Raw genomic sequence first — 20,337 nt, 5'->3', positions numbered from 1 at the left:
TCCAGTCCTTCTTCCCATACACAATCACCTCTAGCCAGGATCACCTGTTTCTTCCCACTGTTCAAATCCTCCTGGCCCCTCAGTGGGAGCCTTCACCCGAGTCTCACCTTCTCTGGGAATTCTTGCCTTCCCCACCAGCTAGAAATAAGCCTTCTGTCTTGGGTTTGGAGGGACTCATTCATTATCCAAAGACTCAGTTGATGCAGACATTGTAAATCATGCCTATCTTGAAAATCCCTTTCTCTAACTAATGAACAAGTAATAGTTGCACGTCTCCACTCCTTTGACATCTAAGCTTCTTGAGGACATCTTCCTTGTATCTAACAATTATATGTAGCACAGCTTTATACCAAGAAAAAAGGATGGATGGTTGTCTGTCATTCCTGTAACATTGTATGCTGCCCTTGAACAATAGAGATGCTCACATTTTTTTTAATTTGACATTTAACATAGAATCCCTTCTAAAATGCACAGCCATGGGCAGTTCAGGAAGGAATGCCTTCTCAACCCCAAAGGGAGACTCTGGGAGGGCAGCAGCACAGATCTAGGCACAGCTTCCTGCCTGCCTGCGGCTCCTGCCAATTCAGGAAGTGACTCTGAGGGTTTCTTGGCGTGTTCAGTGATAAATAGTCTGTCCTTCCGATTCACCGCCGTTTTCTCTTTCAAGAAAGAAGTTGCAAGATCTCCGTGCTTCCCACAAAATCTGGCTTTTGGATTTATTTTGCTTTGTTTGGGGTTTTGTTCTTGTTATTGTTGTTTTGAGACAAGATCTTTCGTGGAAGTTCAGACCAACCTGGAACCCACAGCTGTTCTGTTTCAGTCTCCAAATATTGCTATTATAGGAATGAGTCATGATGCCCAGTCTAAAACTGGTTTGTGTTTCATTTTGTTTTGTTTTGTTTTTTGAGACAGAGTTTCAATATATAGCTTTGTCTGTCTTGTAACTCACTATTTAGACCAAGCAGGCCTCGAACTCACAGAAAGATTCACATTCCTCTGTGTCCTGAGTGCTGGGATTAAAGGTATGCACAACCATGCCTGGTTTAAAATTTTTTTTTAATTGACATAATTAGGCTATTATAATTGGGTACATATTTATAATTTATCATGGTCAAATCATGGAAATTATCATTATTCTTTCTCTGGGTTGGGTACCCCCAGACTTGTCTCTGGCTGTTAGAATTGTCAAGTGGATTGCTGAAGACCAATAGTTATTCTCCATGGCGTCTTTCTTCATCTCTCTGTGTTTTGTACCCAATAGCCACCAGCCCACGGTTTTCACATGACACACTGCCCCAAAGCCAAGAGAGGGCATCAAACCAACAGCCCCGTATTTCAGAGTCCACCATCCTGGGTTTTGTTCCTCGGAGCCTCTGCAGGGCGCCATCCTCTGGCAAAAAGAAGCCTCCAGTGGGAATTGCCCTCCCCAATGCCTTTTTTGGAAACCTGTTTGACTCTGTCAGGTGGAAAGTTCAGTTCTGTTTAGTTTTTCTCCCTCTCTTCATTGGTTTTCCAGGTGCAGGCTCCGAATGGGGAGTTTGCCGAGCAGATGCTCCCTGAATGCAAGTAGTGCCCACTGGTGTGAGGGGAAGGGACAGGTGGTGGGGATGGTGAGTCCCTCCCACCCGCTTTGATAAAGTGACTACTGCAGGGGCAGAGGGAGGGAGAGAAGAGCAGGACACACAGACACACGCACACACGCACACACACACACACACACACACACACAGCCCTCTCTGAAGAGCAGCCATTCAGCACAGGCTCAGTCTCCCCTTTGGTGAATCTTCTCACAATACGCCTGAGGTACCTCAAGCCTGGCCTAGTCTAGAAACTAAAAGTTGTGAATGCAGAAAGGTCTCAGCTCAGGCTGTTGGGATAGGGCCGAGTCTCTGGAAACCTTGGAAGAACTATCTGTTGTTCTTCATTGCTAAGCTGCATGTTCAATGCAGATCTGCACCTCAGGGACCTTCCAGGCATGGGTCCCCTGAAACCAAAGCTCTCCAAAGCAGATCTTAAGACTTGGTGGCAATTCTTTAATAATTTGTTCTAAACCGGCTGTAGAGTAATGTACTCTCTCAAACAGGCTTCCATCTTCCTTGGAAAGAGATTATGTTCTGGATTCACGTGAGACCCTGATAACTCCTCAGAATATAAAACTTTCTTCCAACTTGACCATTGCCAGGAACCTGAGGAGGCAAGGAAGAACTGCCTCGCTATTGGCTCTTGTACCGTTGGCAACAGCAGCTCATGGCCCTTGTTGCGGTGATTATAGGTTTGGGTAACTCTGGATCTGGGCAGTGGACGGCAGTATTGCGGGGGCTGTTCTTGGGAGGATGCCACCAGCTTCAGTTTCCTGCACCATAATTGTCACTGTTGCAGCTAAAGTGTGGGCTCCTGGGATCGAGAGGGATGCCATCCCCAAGCAAGACAGAGAGGCCAGACCCGCCTGACAGCCATCACGGCTGAACCACAGGCAAGCCCTCCCCTCCTTTCCAAATTAATTATCGGCATCATTTCATCCTTGTCCAAAACATGTGCTCAGAGCCTAGACACGTTTTTCCTGCATGCTGGAAAATGAACTGAGCCACGCAGGAAGAGTTTGGTCTTCAGCGAGGCGTTTGGATCCTCTGTGAGGATTTGTGGTTGGGATTTCACTAAATGCCGTGCTAGGGTTGGGGGTGGCTTTTCCTCTTTCATCCTGAGCCAGAAAACAGATGACCCAGCCTACTCCGCGCTCGTCACCTTAATCATAGGCTGAGGATGAATATTTTTGGTTAGTTTCCTTTTTTTTATACATGCAATGCCTATTTATAGCCATTTGTCGTTGGACTCCACCAATTACTTGGAAAACGTGTATTTAGAGAGAGACAGGCTGAGAATGGGAATTGGAGGAGTAGCCATCGCCCCGCGTCATATTGGCCCATGTGCGGCGGGATCAGAGGAGAGGGCGTGGTTGGCACGCAAATGCTGGGCCGTGACCGTCCATCTGCTAGCATTTTAGCGAGATGGTGACAAGAGAAAATACATGCTCTCTTTTCTGTCTGCCTTATCTTTGTTCCCAAGCTTATTGCTCAGAAACAAACGAGTTCATGTTTCTAGGGCATTCTGTGCAAGACGCAATGCATACTCAGGCTAGGGAAGCAGATCAGCTGCTTGCTCGGTCATCATCAGAGAAGCTTCCTCTGCAGCAGATGGGAACAAATGCCACACACAGCCAGACAGCGTGCAGAGAGTGAGAGACCTTGGAACACTCGGCGCTAAATGGGATGTCTCCATCAAATCCCTCCCTTCTCAGGGCTCAGGGAGCCCCAAGGAAGAGAAAAGTGTAAGACACCAAGAAAACAAGGCCCTCTAAATGAACAAGATCGATGCATGCAGACCGGGGCAGCAGGCACAGGGTCTGCCCACATCTGCACCAGATAGGATCCTCACGCTGAAAGGAGAAGTGGACACCCACCCCCAATCCCTAACCCAGAAGCAAGCTCCAGTGGATAATAACTCACAAATGAACATTTAAGTTTCTCCATGGGAGTCTCATTGTGCAAACAAACTACTCTTGAAGGTGGGCCTCATACCCAGCAGGAGACGACCAATAGCAAACAAATTCAGTACCATCTTTGGAGGTTCCTTGTCTCAGAATGTCGCATCTTGGATTTCTAATTTTTTTTTTAAATCTTATTTTTTATTTTTTATTTTATTTATGTATATTTAATTTTTTTATTCTTTTACTCTACAGGTCCTTTACATATATATTATGACTCCCAGTTTGGTATTTTTGTGGGGTTCCTGAGTGTGTGAGCAAGTGGGTCTCTGCATCTGTGTCTTTTCCTTCTCTTCGTTTTGACCTGTTTCGATGTGATAGTTCTGTTTTATCGTATCATGTCATACTAGAATCCCTTAGAAGCCTGCTTGATTCTAATGAGAGACAAAAAGGGGATGGACCTAGGAAGAAAGGAAGATGGGGAGAAAGTGGGAGGAGTAGAGGAGGGGAAACTGTAAATGGGATATATTATGTGAGGGGAAAAAAACTATTTTCAATTATAGGAAGAAAAAGAAGTAACAGCCACCTGATGCCATGGCTGTCTCCACGCAGTGCTGCTAGCCAAACCCAGAGTGCCCTCTCTCGTCTCCTCGCTGTGATCCTCTCTCCTGTGACCACCTCCCCTTCTCTTTGTCTCTCAGCACTGGTCCTCTGCAGCATTCCATCCTTTGCCCCTTTCTTTGCCAGTCCGTGTATTTCTTTCGCGTTAATCCCAGCAGGCAGATGTTGGGATAAGGCACCTAGATGAGGCGTCCGGGACATCAGAGAAGGGATGCTCACAGAAGCTTCCTGATGCACTGTCCAGTACAAAAGATTTCCTGACCTTTCCACTTCACTTGGGCCACATGGATCACAATAGGCCTGTGGCATGGGGCACAAAGCAAAGGCTGGGCAGAGAGCAGAGCTGGAGGGACACAGAGAACTAGAGAGAACAGCGTGGGAGGGTCAGGCTGACGAGACTGAACCTGCCTTCATGGCCAAGGCCAAAAACAAGAGGTAAGTGGTGAATTCCTCTTCTGCAAATGCAGGGTTGGACTGAAGAGACCGTGTGTGAGTGAGGCAGAGAGCTGGATGCTGGCCACCCGGTACCTCGGTTGGGCTTGGGGTAAGAGGCAGTAAGGATTCCACAGACAGAAATGTGGGTAGGGGGTGAGATCGTGAAGTCTAAGATACTGAGCGGAATGTTGAATTCTCATCTGGAGGAATGAAAACATTTAAAAGAGAACAGAGAAGGCCGAAGAGGCAAACGAAGAGTCTGGGGCGTTCTTGCTGCTTTGAGTGAGAAGGGGATCTTCGTCACCCATATTAACACAGGCGGACATACCGACTGCCTACAATGCTAGGGACGTGGGACTTCTGGGACCATCTGGCCAGTTACTGCTGGCTGAGCAGAAGGGTATACTCCAGGTTTCCAGAGAGACCCTGCTTCAGTACATAGAGAACAATGTCAGAAGACACTTGATAGCAACTACAGGCTTCCATATGTGTGTGTCGTCCCCCCACAACCCCCATACAAACACACATATCTACATACACATACACAGAAAAGGAAAAAAGTATAAGAGATGGCAAAAGAATATCAAAATAAACTCAGTTTGATGGAATTTTTTGGTTTTATTCCTGTGACAGGTACCACAGTGCTGACTTTGAATGTGTTTTCCTCCTTTAGAGATGGGAAAGAAAACTCCCAAGGGTGAAGAGCTTCGAAAAAGAGAGACATTTTATTTGTTTGTTTGGTTTGGTTTCTTTGAGACAGGGTTTCTCTGTATAGTCCTAGCTGTCCTAGAACTCTCTCTGTAGACCAGGCTGGCCTCAGACTCAGAGATCTGCCTGCCTCTGCCTCTTGAGTGCTGGGATTAAAGGTGTGTGCCACCACCGCCACCCATCCAAGAGAGACATTCTTTCCACTAGGATCCCAGCCTGCCTTTTCCCCTACCCACAGGGTCTTGCTATGTAGCTGAGGCTAGCCCTAAACTCTCTGTCCTCCTGCCTCAGCATCCCAGGGGCTGAGATTACAGGCATGTGCTATCCAGCATGCATGATCTCCTCAAGCTTTAATTACTTGTCATGTGCATGTTCTCCAGAGCCGCACGCCACCCATGGCCCTCGCAGGGAGTGACATCTCCTCTAGACTCTCCTAACACTCCGTGTTTCTTCATCCTGGCAGCAAATGTTTATTGCCTATTTTACAATATGGGCTGTTTGAACAAAATCATCTTTTCATTATGATTAGACTCTGGCATTTTTTTTTATTCTGATGATTTGGTATCTAGCAGATACAGTGATCAAGATAGATATTTTATTTGTCTTATAGATAAATAAATGTCACCAAATAAATTATTCAAGATTTAGCATAAACTCAACATAAGAAGGTCTCTGCCAATCTACTTTATGTACCAATGGTGATGACTTCCTTTATCAGAGTAGCGCTGGGCTGACAGGACCTCAGGGAGTGGTTGCTTTCTGTGTCTTGGCTGACATAGCTCAGCTGACAGTCCTGGCTAGTGTCAGACATTAACCAACTGTTGCAGTTCCCCATAAATGGCTCCTTTCTGAGTACTCACTGTGAGCAGTTCAACGGTGACTAACGCTGAACCCTGTCTAGGCTGAGCAAGCCGCAGCAAAGCTGTTTTTTAAAATATCAAATACGGACTGAGTGAGTAGGTGTCAGAGAAAATGACTTTGTAAACTGAAAATCATGGACTTAGATTCGTTTCAAACACATCACGTGGAGTGTACATTGAGAAATAATAGGCATTTCGATTTTCATAATAAATACCATCTGTAATATTCTACCTCACCTTTTTCTGATTAGCTTCATGTCTGGTGTATTTTTCCCGACACTCCTCTTTCAAGTTGTAAGGCTTTTGCCAAGGACAGACAGGATTCTCAATAAGTCTGTGTGGATGTTCGAGAAAAGCTGTGCTAATCAGGTGAGAGCCCAGGGAGGGAGCAGACGGTTCCACGGCAGGCAAGCCTCCCTGCTAAGTGTTTTTACAGTTGAGCATGAACTGATGCTCAAGCTCTGGGCTCTGGGTGTCGCTATCCTGTGTTCTCACCTGTCCTGGGGTGGGGGTTGACAAGGAAAGGCCCGGAAGTGAAAGGCAAAGCTGGTTGCTAACCCTCCCTGAGTGCACTGGGCTCACACGTTCTTCCCCACCTCTTCCTCCTTCCTGGCACTCTCCCCTGTCTCCCAGCCCCCACTGCCTCTCCCTTCTGTTTGCTCCAAGCTCCTCTCCTCATCTCTCTCCAATTCTACTCCTCTAGTTTCCAGGGTAACACTGGACAGGTCATCTGCACCCACACCCTGTGCATGTCAGGCTCTCAACTCCTGTCGTCCGCTGTGTTGTAGCCCGTGTGGCAGAAATAATACTCTAGAGACCATTGAAACAATGGACCCCCAGGAAGTGGCAGTCTCCCTAGGAATCTTGTGCTGGGAGAAGAAAAGGGTGCCAGCAGAGGGAGACCTGAAAGAGGAGGCCACCTTCTAGAAGGAGACTAAAACCCAGATAACGATGGGACAGTGGTGGGTGGACCACACCTTGGTTGGGACTGCTTAGATGTGCCTAGCCTGGGCCCTCTCTTTGAACTCTGATCTCACTTCAGAACCCTGCAGAAGGACTTGAGTTGCTCGATCCCCTTGTCCCTCTTCCTAACGTGGCCACATTGAATGAGTCTCCTTTTTCCGATTCCCGCTGTTGATTGGCTTCTAATTGTCTTATTGAGGACAAGTACCTAGGTCTAACTTGGCTCACAGATTGTGACTCCCAAGTTTCAAAGTTAACCGGAGCATGCCAGCAAAGCATCAGCTGGGGGGAGGGTGTTCTAGGCAGTGTAACATCTAGGAAACTATTTTTAGGGGAAAAACTTCTATGTTTGGATAAGTAATGATTTTTTTTTAAGAAGAAACAAGACAACAGTGCACGCACTCACATCTGGAGATGTAAGGCTTTGCCACACAGCAAGATGAGAGTACAGCCTTGGCCCGGGCCCACGGTGCCTGGGACATGAAGCCGTGAGCACCCTGAAGATTTGATCCACATGTGCAGCGAGTCTCCATCCAGCTGCAGCCTACATGGGTTTAAGTTTGGTGGAAGATGATGCAGACTCCCAACAGGAGGCCTTTCACCAGTGGCCACAAGAAGGACCTGTGACTTGAACTTCACCCAGATTTTGGGTCTTTTAAACTTTCTATTACTGTGACCAGGAAGACATAATCAGCCGATTTAATGTTTAACATGAGTTAAACTTCAGTGTAAACTTTAAGAGATACTTGAAGGACTGGAGAGGTAGCTCAGCAGTTAAGAATGCTAACTGCTCTTCCAGAGGACCTGGATTTAATTCCCAGCACCCACATAACCCACATGACACCCACATACCCGCAGGCAGAACACTCACATGCATAACAGTAATTTGTAGAAAGAGATGTTTGATTCCTATCATAAGTTAACAGTCTACTAAAAACAAATAAAACATTTTTTTTTCAACTTGGGTGTATAAAAGTTGAAGGTATTTGCAGCTAAGCCAAAATGTTTCCTCTTTGTGAAAAACATAGCTGTCAGAATTCCGAATTAGAAAACGCTTGGACAGTCAAATTTCTAGAAGAGCTGAAATTTGCTAGACATAGCCTAGGAGCAAATTGCAATGTTGGTCAAGAAGCACAGGTCATTTGGATTGGGAATGATCCTCAGCGCTTGGGAGGCAGAGGCAGACAGATCTCTGTGAGTTTGAGGCTTGGTCTACAAAGCAAGTTCCAGGACTCCGTAGTAGCAATACTCTATCTCAAGAAAAGAGGAGAGGAGAGAAGGGGAAGATAAGGGGAGAGAAGGGGAGGGGAGAAGAGGGGGCAAAAGGAAAAAGCAAATGGAAATATTAAACTGCTCTTTGTAAATTATAAAATAATCGGAAGCAAAGAGATCCATGGAGGTGGGTAACTGGCCAAACAACAGAACAGAAAAGAGATTAAACGTCAAAATGAAAAAAAAAAAAACTATAGTTTCTGTCCTTAAATGCTTTTCTCTACCCCTGTCCTGATTCTGGACTGCGATGGAGCAGGCACAGATTTTCTCCAGACCCACGTCAGGGGAGCAGGCTTTGCTTTGTTGGCGGGTTTGTTTTGTTTTCCTGAAATAATAATCACTTTGCCTACTTTTCTTCTTTCCTACTTTGCTCTACCTTGGAATAAGAGGACATAAAAACAGAAAACCTGTACACATGGATGGTAATAGACACTCCTGGCAGTGATTGCAGATATTGCTGCCTGCATCATAGAGCAACTGTGTGAACTAAGTGGGTCAGCAAGCAGAAGACTCTTATGATGCTGTGTTGTGTTCCCAAGTACATAGTGAGTTCGTGTACCAGCTGTTTTAAGTAGCTTTAGTGTTGATAATGGTCTCACAATATACAAATGTGTTAAGCACGGTATGTGTCTTAGCTCACTTGTAGTTAAATGAATCTTATCGATAGCAAACTGAAGTATAGGGAGTTCAGAAAGTTGTTCAAGATTGAGTAAGTGGTAATAATAATGTTTATTATATACCTTCTACAGAAGGAACTTACTATCGGGCAATTTGAATGAATCATCACACGTAGGCCACATAATCATATTGCACCTACACTTTACAACTGAGGAAACTGAGGCCAAGGTCAGTCAACACCAAGATCACACACAGTGAGTAGAGGAGTTGGTACTTGAACCCAAACAGTCAGGTTCAGAATGGTCCTACTGTGCGCCTCAGGGGTGGAGACATTCAGCTGCAATGACTCTTCCCTGCATCATTAGCATCAACCCTGACAGACAAATCTTTGATGTTGGTTTTTCTATGAATTTTGTGCTCCTGTCGTTCAGTCCAACAGTCTGTCTCATCTGTGTCAGCTTATCAACACCTATTTAATAATCCGTTATTTCTTAGATTAATATCATTATATCTGAACACACAATAAAAATCCCTCAATAAAATACTAACAGACAGAATGCAGAAATGTGTAAAGAAGATTATATGCTGTGACCATGTAGGGTGATGATTTGCTTAACATCTGAAAATCAATGACAAAGATTTTTTTCAATTTTTCAATGAAAGATTTTTCAAAGAAAAAAATCATTCCAGTAATTAATGATTTTTCCTTCATTGAAAAATTAATTAATGAGAGTCAATGGATCAAAGGACAAAAGAGTGATAATCGAATAGATCCAGAAAAGCTTTTAGACAAAACTACATTCCTTCATTGATAGGAGCGCTCAAGCCAGCAGTAGAAGGAGTCTTATTTACCTTGATCAGAGGTTGATTCTGAAAGTCCTACAGCTATCATCATAAATCAGGAGCTATAAGCACTGTATTCTACTCTCACTGTTTGTATCAGACATATATGGAGAATTAGGCAAAACAATGAAAAACAAAAGAAAGAAGAATAGATACCCAAATGGTCAAGGAAGTAAATCTGTTGTGATCATAGAACGCTGAGCCTCTTGATGCCAGTCCTGATGACCTGATTTTGGTCCCCAGGGCTTGCATGTTGGAAGTCCCCAGAGAAGCACCTCCCTCAAATTGTTCTGATACTCACCTACATGTCTGGCATGTGTGTGCGCACACACACACACACCACACAAAAATAAATCATTAAATAAACAGATGTAATGTTTAAAGATGTGTCAGAATTTAAAAGCCGTGAGAACCAACACCAGTTTTAGCTGCTGAGTTTTGTAGTTCAGGAGCAGCATAGAGTCATCATTTGTACCTCGGACAGCCGAAGTGAACCAAACAAACACGAAATTTTAGAAAGACATTTTAATTGTATCAAAAAAAAAAAAAGAAAGTAAAATAATCTCAGTACTCGGGAGGCAGAGGCAAGCAGATCTCTGTGAGTTCAAAGTCAGCCTGGTTTACAGAGCGAATTCCAGGATAGGCTCCAAAGCTACAAAGAGAAACCCTGTCTTGAAAGATAAAACAAACAAACAAACAAAAAACAACAGTAAAATACTTAAATTTAATGGTTGAGGGTATAACTCATTGGTAGAACATGTATTAGGTTACAAAGCATGTGTTAGGTTAAATATCAGGACATGGTGGTGCACGCCTTTAATCCCAGAACTCAGGGAGTCAGAAGTAAATGGATCTCTGTAAGTTCAAGATCAACCTAGTCTACATAACAAGTTTCAAACCAGCCAGGGCTACAAAATGAGGCATTGTCTTTAAAGTAAATGAATAAATGAATAGATAGATAGATGATAGATAGATAGATAGATAGATAGATAGATAGATAGACAGACAGATAGATAGATGATAGAGATAGATAGATAGATAGATAGATAGATAGATAGATAGATAGATAGATAGATAGATAGATAGATAGATAGATAGATAGAGATAGATAGATAATTGTTGCTTTAGTTGTACCAGCCACACTTCATTTGTGCCACAGCCACATGTGACTGGTGCCCAGAGCACAGCCTGGCACAGACACAGGCCATTCCCAGCATCATGGAGAGTCCACTAGATACTGAAGATTTAGGGACGAGATCCCCTCCCTGGGGCGCCTGGCAAGGGTGCCACTGCAGATGAATGGAGAGAAGATAGTCTTTGCACTAAATGGTCTTGAGACTGTTAAAAGCCATTTTCAAGAAGGGGGGAAGAGTATTCTTGATTCCTACTTCTTTTCATAGACAAAAATCAGTCCCACATGGGTTTCAAAATCAAATATAAGAGAAGAGTGTTGGATCTTCACCAACGGAACCTTTCCAGTGGCAGGCGCGGAGGAAGTACCAAAAAGAGGCCAATTCCTGTGGCTACGTAATAATCTCAGTGTCACGTTTTGTGGAGACATTTTATCAGACTGGACATGTTTGAATTAAAAGGAGCCAGAAGTGAGAGTAACATACTGCATACTCTGTTCACACTGAGTTCAAAAGCAGACAGAAGCGTCTTTGCTGTGCAGAGTTAAGTAGCAGCTGCCTTGGAGTGAGGAGGGAGCATCTGGAGGCCCTGCCTGGGTCCTGCAGCCCTGGCGATGTTCAGCCTCTTGTGCACCAAGCTGTGCACCTGTGATGTTGTGTTTCTCTCCAGGGTTGTAAAAAGGTGTCTGTAAGAACCCTTCTTTGACATACACACACACACACACACACACACACACACACACACACACACACACACGGTTCTTGCTGATTGCATCCTTCACGAAGATGCTTTTTCAAGAATGTTTTCTCAAGGATTTTTAGTTGATCCAGGACTCAGAGGAATGAGGATGTTACTGATAGGAGGGCCATTGGTTTGATGGATAAACATAGACCCTGTAAGTAGTCATTTCTAGACACAGACCCCAGAGAAACCCCATCCCTTGTGCAGACAACAGTACTCACTGTGGATAAGCAATAACAGACCCTAAATCAGACAGCTTGGGAACACTGACAGAGACATCAATTGACAAGAGGTAGTGTTTGGTATAGTAAAGTTAAGCAGTGAAGAGGAACATATGCACTTACATAATTATAAAACTCTAAAGAGGGAATGATAGTTACAGAATATGTATAATAGCACACGTGTATGGTGTGAATATGTATAGTAACACACGTGTGTAAGATATAAAACAACACTGTGTATACTCTTTGGTACACCCACATGACCCTGAGCTTTGAAATGGCTGGAGGATGCGTGCAAGCCATAGCAGCAACAGCAGGTGGAACAATGGGGAAAAAAGAGCTGAATGAGGGGGACAGAGGAAGCTACAACATGATCTGTTGTCCAGCTTCTTTCCTCAGAGAAGCTGGAGTGAGGCTGGTGACGGCTCACTGGGTATAGGCACCTGCTGCCAGAACTGCCCACCCAAGTTCAGTCCCCTGGGCCCATGTAAAGAAAGGGGGCAGGGGAATGAGTCTTTCGAGTTGTTCTCTGACCTCCACATACCACAGTGACACGTGTGCACACACTCACACTGACACCCACATGCACATAAGTGCACACAAAATAAATAAAATGTAATAGAAGTCTCTGAAATAAGTGTGGCAAAATACTAACTTCTGTTCACTCTAGATAGAGTGTTAGTAGTCTTTGACCTCTTCGTTCAGTCACTCAATATGTGAAAAATAAAGCTGAGATAATAGTATCATTCATCATTTAGCCTTAGACTTGTTGTTTAGGTATTTTCTGTTCCTGTTTGTTTTAAGAAAAAAAATGTATATAAAAGTAAGTATGGCAGAGATAGCTGTTTCCTTTCTTTTGTTTATGTTCACCAAAACATGCTTGTTTTGTTTAACATCCGAAATGTTTGCTATCGAAATGGGGCCTTTATACAAACCTGTGAGGGGTGAGATGAGAGGATTACAGTTTTAGCACAGCCCGTGGGCCATGAACCCACATCCTGTACTATACATCCCCACCATCTATACATCCAGCACTAGGAGCATCCGTTTGTGTTACAGCCAAAACATTTGCAGGCAAAGAACCAAGCAATCAGAAAAGGTTTTCCTTATGGGTGCTTACTAAGATCTAAGCCACTGATGTGTACTCGATCCATTCCCAGACTCAAAAGACTGACAAGGGTTAGGACTCCCACCTTTTCCATGGCCCGAAGAGCCTGTGCCAACCGCTGCCTTGAATCCAGCAAGCCCTGAAGCTCTGGAGGGACACAGCACACAGAGTTGCTGCTGTTCACCTAGCCGGGTTTTGAACTTCCACCTCCCTTTCACCACCTTGGTGGAGTGTGCACTTGGTTGTTTTAGTTTCGTTGGGAAGTGCGGGAGCCTTGAACATGCTGGGCACATGTCTGCAGCTGAGCCGCATCTCCAGGCCTGTTCAGTTTAGTTGTTTTGAGTTTGCATTTTTATAGACATAACCATACATGGTGACAATTACTCACTAGGCTGGCAACCTGTTTAGTAACCTTCTGAAGCACCCCCACCCCCGGACAATTGCCTTGACCGTATTTGGAAAGTTAACAAACAAATGTAAGCTTAAAACAGACTAAATATTATACAGTGAGGTCCAAAGCAGAAGCTTATAAATATGTAAATATACACTCATAGCCATGAGTCCACCCATCCCCTGCCCTCAGGGGTCAACCAATGTCCTCAGCTAAAGTTGCACTTGACTTTACATAGCACATTCCTCTCGGCGGCAGGTGAGAGTAGAAGTTAGCCTAGAAGAAGAGACTGAGCGTGCTCAGCTTGAGACTCTTTCCAGGTCTAAGTTCAGAGCCAGCGCATGTGCCGGGTATAAGTAAGCAGTCTGCCATCACTGTGTGCTCTAAGAGAACCCTGAGCCTGTCCAGCAAGCTCAGTGGTGGTGGCTGAGGAAGCCAAGGGTCAATTATTAGCAATTCTTTCCACGGTGACCTGAAGCCGTGCCTCTGTAGGTGATTTATCAGTCCCAAAGGTGATAGTTTAGGTCCGTCTATCTGTCCTCTGTCTCTTAACTGGTTCTAAACTCGAGTATTAATGTCTGTTCCCTCAGAAGCTTGATCAATTGCTGAAAGACCTTAAAATGATAAATTAATATAATCCATGCTCTCTCCTAAGTATGGTTGATATAACCATACTTATTCTGTTGGATAGTTAAAAGTACTGCTCAACAAATTTTAAATTTCATGAATGGTTTAAAAATAAATGTATCCTTGGTTTTTGCACTGTGTTTAACCTCTCCTGGCTTGAGAGAGACATGCTGCAATAAAATGTGCATTTATAATTTGATATGCTATGTGCAAAGATACAAGCATTCACAGAAAATGTATTTCCCTTAAACAGTTAAGAGTAAAGAGAACACGCACATGTGTGCGCACACACAACGCCCAGCTCAGTTGCTGTAACAGACACTGCTCTGCCCATGGCCTCTGTGTCTTGGCGAGAAGCAGTGATTTTAAGGATGGATTAGTCTTCTAATCTCTTTGGGGTTTCCTTTATATTTGTGGTGGTTTATGACTGACATCTAATGTAACTATACTTTCTGTTTATATTTAATAAAAGATTCGTTTCTGTGGCAGGGCACTCATTTGTGCTCTGGCGTTGAACAAAAGCTACTGTTCGGCAAGAAGGGTATAAAATGTTGATTTATAATGACACGGGCCAATAACAGCCGTCTAATTCTTCCAAACTGTTTCTCCCCAGGTCCTGGCGAGAACATGGCTGCAAAAAAGAACGATTCTTTTCCATCCGAATATTCTCCCTTCAACACATCGATCCATGCTGGGATTAGATACAAAAACTGGAAACTCCTTACCGGCTACCCAGGTAGACTGCTTAGCTCTCTTCCCACAGCTGCCAGAGCAGGGGCCGTGCCCCCAGTCTCTCTGTCCTCTTGGGACTTCATTCTCTGGGCTATTTCCCTAGAAAGGGAGGGAGGTCCTCATCACTGCCATCTAAGCCCTTCTCTTCCTTCCCTGGCTCCTCAAGGCTCCCTGCCAAACCCCCTCAGTTTGCTCAGACATCTGAAATGCTAACCAGGCCGTCAGATCTTTCATGCTCCCAGCAGATCTTAAGAAAGCAGCTATCTGCTTGGGGTTTCGTGGCCTCTGTCTGGTCAGAATTGCACAACTTCTGCTGTTGTCACGGTCTAAGCAGTCCCTCCCCCAGAAAGAACGGCAAGGGAAAGCTCACCAAAATTGTGACTGCCTTTTTAAAAAATATCATAAAATGTTCTTACTGAGTCTGCAGAGTGGAGGAATGGCTTCAGCTGCTCAAACCAAACTTCCTCTGAGTTTTGGTTTTATGTTTTGTTTTTTAATTATTCGTAGTAGGGGCAAGAGGAGAAAATCTTATTTGAATACTTCATAGACATGGATTTCAGACATGTGTGACTTTCAAACATAGCACACCTAGCTCTAGCCGAGACTCTCCACCAATGCTGTGTTTGCTTCTGTTACCCGATTCTCAGAAAGGGACACACACGCATATTTTCACAGGCTCTGATGCAATTCAGCTATGCTTAGCTTATGCTTGAGTGTTCGAGACAAATCTAGAATCAACACAAAGAGACGTGGGGGTTTGGGGGTTTTGTTTTGATTTTTTTATATGACCATACCTACAGCCAGGGCAGCCTTGTCCCCCAGATGCCTTGAAATTAGAACCCACGAACAGTGCTTCTCCCCCCTGAAGTGTCATGTCTTTTTCCAGGCTGTGGTCATTGGATCCCGCCTCCGTCTCAATCCAATGTTGCTGAGATCCGTTCACTGGACTCATCAACCAAGACTGTCTGGCTGTTTGATATCGATCAGGACCCCGAAGAAAAACACGATCTGTCCCAGAAGCATCCCCACATCGTCCTGAAGCTCCTTTCCCGCCTCCAGTACTACCACGAGCACTCTGTGCCTTCCTTCTTCCCACCCATGGACCCCCGCTGTGATCCCAAGGACACTGGTGTGTGGAGCCCCTGGATGTAGGGCTGCGGGGGGGGGGGGGGGGGGGGGGGGGGGGGGGGGGGGGGGGGGGGGGGGGGGGGGGGGGGGGGGGGGGGGGGGGGGGGCTGGAGCGCATTTGTGGGCAGGCTGGACCTCAGGTCCCTACTCTACTGGCTTTTCTGAAAGTCATCCAGCCCCCTCACCTGGCCCTCAGGCTACATAATCCACCAAAGGAGTTCAGTTTCAACCCACGGTACATTTTAAAAAGCCAGTAAAAATCTGGACGGATCCTGCTGTTGGCTGGAGTTAGTGTCTGGAGGCCAGGGTGGCTGGGTTCATCCTGCTTCCTAAACTCCAGTCGCTGGGAACTTGACATAGGAAGCTATCCCTGAGTCCCTGAGGCCAGAGCAGCTGGCTCTTTTTGCTTCACAAGTCGATCATTAGAATTCCCTCTGCTAATAACCAGTTTTATTGGCAAGACACATGCCTTGTAACAAAGGCGGGGAGCAGATGATTGCTAGTGATTCTGTTGGCCGTGAGAGCTCCGTGCCTCTGAGATCTCCTTCAGCTTTTCCAGATCCATGACCCACAGGCCACCACTCACTGACTCACCTCACTGTGGAGCATAAAGCCCATTGTAATAAGCCAGCACGGAGGATGGCTGTGTCTTGGCTTAGGTTTCCACTATCACTAAATACGTTTTTTCTCCTACTTCCCCCACCCACTGTTGCTCATTCTGTCACCCCAGCTTGTGTGGCTCTGTTTCTGTTATGACTTTGGACTTCACTGTCCTTTGTCTGATGACACTCTCCCTTCCACTCTGAGCATCCTGAGCTCTGGGACAGTCCCAAGCCCTGCCCAGAGGAGGTGGACTGGTCATTCCGTGACCATGCTTGTGGGAGTTGTGGGTCCGTGGCATCTGCTAAGCAGGTCTATTCCAGCTGCATGGAATCCAGCAAGAATGTGGCTGTATCTCCCAGTACGCAATGATCTGTGCTGTTTTCTCAAGCAGTGGGAAGAAGAGCCAGGAAAGCACTTTCACTCTGAGGTGATGGAAGGGGCAGTTTGAGAAAGGGGCTGACCAATGTCTGGTATGTTTGTTGGCCTTAGTAAAGCAGGGAGTCATCATCCCTATTCCTCTCGTTCTCTATTTCACTGCCTCATACTGGGGTTCTGGGGTTAAAGAATGAGGATGCACTATTTGACCTTCAATCTTTTCTCAGAACCTCTTATATCCTACCAATGTGACTCCATCCAGATTAGCCTCAGAGAGTGTCAAACCCAGATAGACACAAAACTGCTTCTCATCAGCACTGTTGCCTTGTTATCACCAATGCCCGCGGCAGGGCCGGGGATATAATAGGCACTCGGTATATTTTTTTTTAAATGAGTGAATGAACCGAATAAACGGGAAAGACTCACCATGAATGATCCTAGTCAAGTGAGCTGACTCTAAGGGCAGTGTAAATACCCTCTAGTCCTTACTAGTCTGCCCTTAAGCTGTCCCCTCTGCCCTGGTGAGAGCATGGACTGCACATCTGGAGCACATCTGGACAGTCTCTGGCCCTGCATGGCAGGACTGTGATGTCCTGTCCAGGGAGACACAAGAGAATTATTTTTCCTAGTTATTCTCTGTTGACAACAATCTCCATTTCCATTTTTCGTTGAACACAAGAAATTAAAACCATCGAATCAAATGATATAGGTCCTCGTGTACAGCCACCTTCAGTTCATAGCAGTATTTCCTGGTCATTAATAATCTGAATTTTTTGTGATAAAACTATTGCAAGAAAGTGGTGCTAAGGCTAATGACATCTTTTACCAACCTTTACTCATCTGGGCTGGCTAATAGCTGACCACCAGGCCACCTCTTACTCCAGAGCAATGACAGCGATGACTCTGGATGCTCCTTCTGTCCCACAGCTGTTGGTGGCTGTTAGTCTTCTGAGACCGAAGGTTTTTACTTCACAACACCTAGTTGAATTTTCCTTATTATTCTCTGAGCAGCTACCCTCAGTTCTAGCTCTTGGGCTATCTTGATCGTGGGCTATCTTGGGAATGTTAGCATATGAATGGATTAAAGAAGACTTTCAGACAGTCGTGTTAAAAAAATGGCTGGAGATTCTGTTTAATCAGATAGAATGGCATGAGTCTGAGGATCTATCTCCTTAGATTTATAACTATCTTTAGGAATATTAATGTTAGTTCTTTCTAATGTGTCTGCCTTTAAAGAAGGTTTTGTTTATTAATGTGCAAACTCATCCCTTTGTTACCACATGACTGTTTCAGATTTGAGTGACAAAATAAAGTTGATCTTTCTAAAACTGTGTGAGCGTGGGGCCTTAGCTTGTGATGGTTGAAAGTTCAGGAACTCAGCAGCGGTGGTAGGTGAATGGGTCATGATGGACCCAGTGGGCTACCAGTAAGGTGGTGGAAAAGGCAGATTGTGTGTAATAGAGGCATTGCCACATTTTTTCTTATTTCCCAGTTTTATATTATGTGAAGTGTATCTCAACACATCTGTTACACAAATAAGAACAAATATATCAGAGATTTTTTTTAAAATGTGTTAGTCTCAGTGAGACTGCTCAGAGGATAAATCACTTACCATGCACACCCAACGACCTGAGCTTGGCTCCAGGACCCATGTAAGGGTGGAAAGAAAGAACTCTTCCATAGACTTGTCCTCTGACATGCATGCCCTGTCATAAACATCCCCAACATCATAGGCACAGACACAGTAATAATAAACACTTTAAAGTGAAAAACAAGTGAGACATTGCCCTAAGAACATACATCATGGGGCTCAGGGTAAGAGTGCATGAGGCCCTGGTTCAGTCCTGAGCACCACAGAAAAGGAAGGTTCACTACTAAGATCAGAGAGGCATTAGTGAAGGGCATAAGAACGGTGCTGATGGAGCATGGTAGTGTTTTATTGCTGGCCAAGAAATGATCCCAAAATTTAGCCACCAAAACAACAAACATTTCTTGCACAAATGCATAAAGGTGAGGACTCAGAGTGTTTTATCTGCGGGCTCTGCTTCAGGGTCTTTCATGAGTCAGCAGTCCAGCAGTTGAGCAGAGATCATCCGAGGCTTGGATGTGATTGGCAGATTCATTCTGAGATGCCTCGTGGCCTGGCTGTGACCAGAAGCTTGACTTCCTTGCCATGTGGGCATCAGTGGTGACTATGAAAATGTCCTTACAGGGCAGGAAATCTAGAGAAGGGGCAACAGGCAGGGAGCTTTGACGCCTTTTGTGACCTAGTCTTCAAAATTGTACACAGTCACTTCTGCCTTTTTATATGCATGCTAACTATCTCTTAATCAAGGTCATGCTCAGGAGAAGGAGCCCACTTTTGCAGAGACTGTTGGGTCTGTACTTGTGTTTCACTGCAGTGGACACGGTTGTCCAGTCAAACTGACATGCACTTACCACGTGCTGCTACTCGAAGAGAGTGGCAGGAAAAGATTCTAGCTTTATTTTAGTGGTAGAACAACCAAGAGCAAACCATTTAGTCATGCCAGTTCCTCAGTTTCCCCTTCCAGTAAGGAGATGGCTGGATTAAGCAATCCCAACATGCAATCTTTGTCCAAACATAAAATTATTAAAACAAGAAAACGAAGGAATCATTCTGTCTTTAAAAATATGTGTGTGTACGTGTGTCTATGTGTGTGTGTGTGTGTGTGTGTGTACATGAATATATACATATGAGTGCCAGAGAAACCGAAAGAGGATGTGAGGTCACCTACCTTTGGTGCTAGGAACTGAACCTGGGTTCTCTAGAAGATCTGTAAGTGCTTTCGACAGCTGGACCATCTCTCTAGACCCATTTTATATCTTTTTTCCCCCTTTTTTACAAGATTCATCTGAGGAATGGCTCAAGTACCCATTAACATATAACTGGGTAATAAAACATGATGTATACAAAATGGAACATTCCCCGGTTACAGAAAGTAGTGGAGTTTTCATACATTCTATAATTTGTATTAACTTGAAAAACATTATGATAGGTGAAAGGCATTGAGCATGAAGGACAATACTGCATGATCCCACTGCAGTATTATTAAGGACAGGAGACTGCAGGGCCGGTAAGATGGCTCAGTAAGTAAAGGCACTTGCTGCTGAGGCTGATGACCAAAGTTCCACACAGTGGAAGGAGGGAGCTCCATCCTGTGCCCTTCCTGCACTCTAGCACATGCTAAATAAATAAATGTAAAGGAAAGTTTTTAAAGAATAGACAAATTCATATAGAAAAAGCAATAATACTCGAATGTAACATGTAAAGACCCAGGTGTAAAGACAGATACTACTCAGGTCTTGGGGAAGCAGAGACTGGGAAGATATTGCCCAGTACAGTGGAGACAGAGTTTCTGAAGATGTTTTAGAAGTAGGTGGGGATTTCAGCTTCCTAAGACCATGGATATAACCAGTACTATTGAATCAGTTACTGTGGTGGCTGATCTTATCGACCT

The 20,337-nt window shown here is 44.7% G+C and overlaps 1 protein-coding gene across 1 annotated transcript in view; it reads left to right on the top strand.

Moving 5' to 3' along the window:
* Arsb (arylsulfatase B) overlaps nucleotides 1-18,189 on the top strand; it is a 157,439-nt gene extending 139,250 nt beyond the window's left edge. Inside the window, exons 7-8 of the mRNA XM_050153857.1 lie at nucleotides 14,634-14,756; nucleotides 15,639-18,189. Coding sequence (XP_050009814.1) covers nucleotides 14,634-14,756; nucleotides 15,639-15,904 — 389 coding nt within the window. The 3' untranslated portion in view covers nucleotides 15,905-18,189. The remainder of the gene's footprint in view (nucleotides 1-14,633; nucleotides 14,757-15,638) is intronic.
* Nucleotides 18,190-20,337: the final 2,148 nt, after the last annotated feature.

This window comes from Alexandromys fortis, unplaced genomic scaffold (genome assembly GCF_014885135.2).
Source record: "Alexandromys fortis isolate MF-2015 unplaced genomic scaffold, M_Fortis_MF-2015_v1.1 scaffold_79, whole genome shotgun sequence".
In the NCBI taxonomy this organism is placed as follows: Eukaryota; Metazoa; Chordata; class Mammalia; order Rodentia; family Cricetidae; genus Alexandromys; species Alexandromys fortis.
The sequence above is the reverse complement of the archived record's forward strand: the minus strand, read 5'-3'. Positions and strand labels throughout refer to the sequence as shown.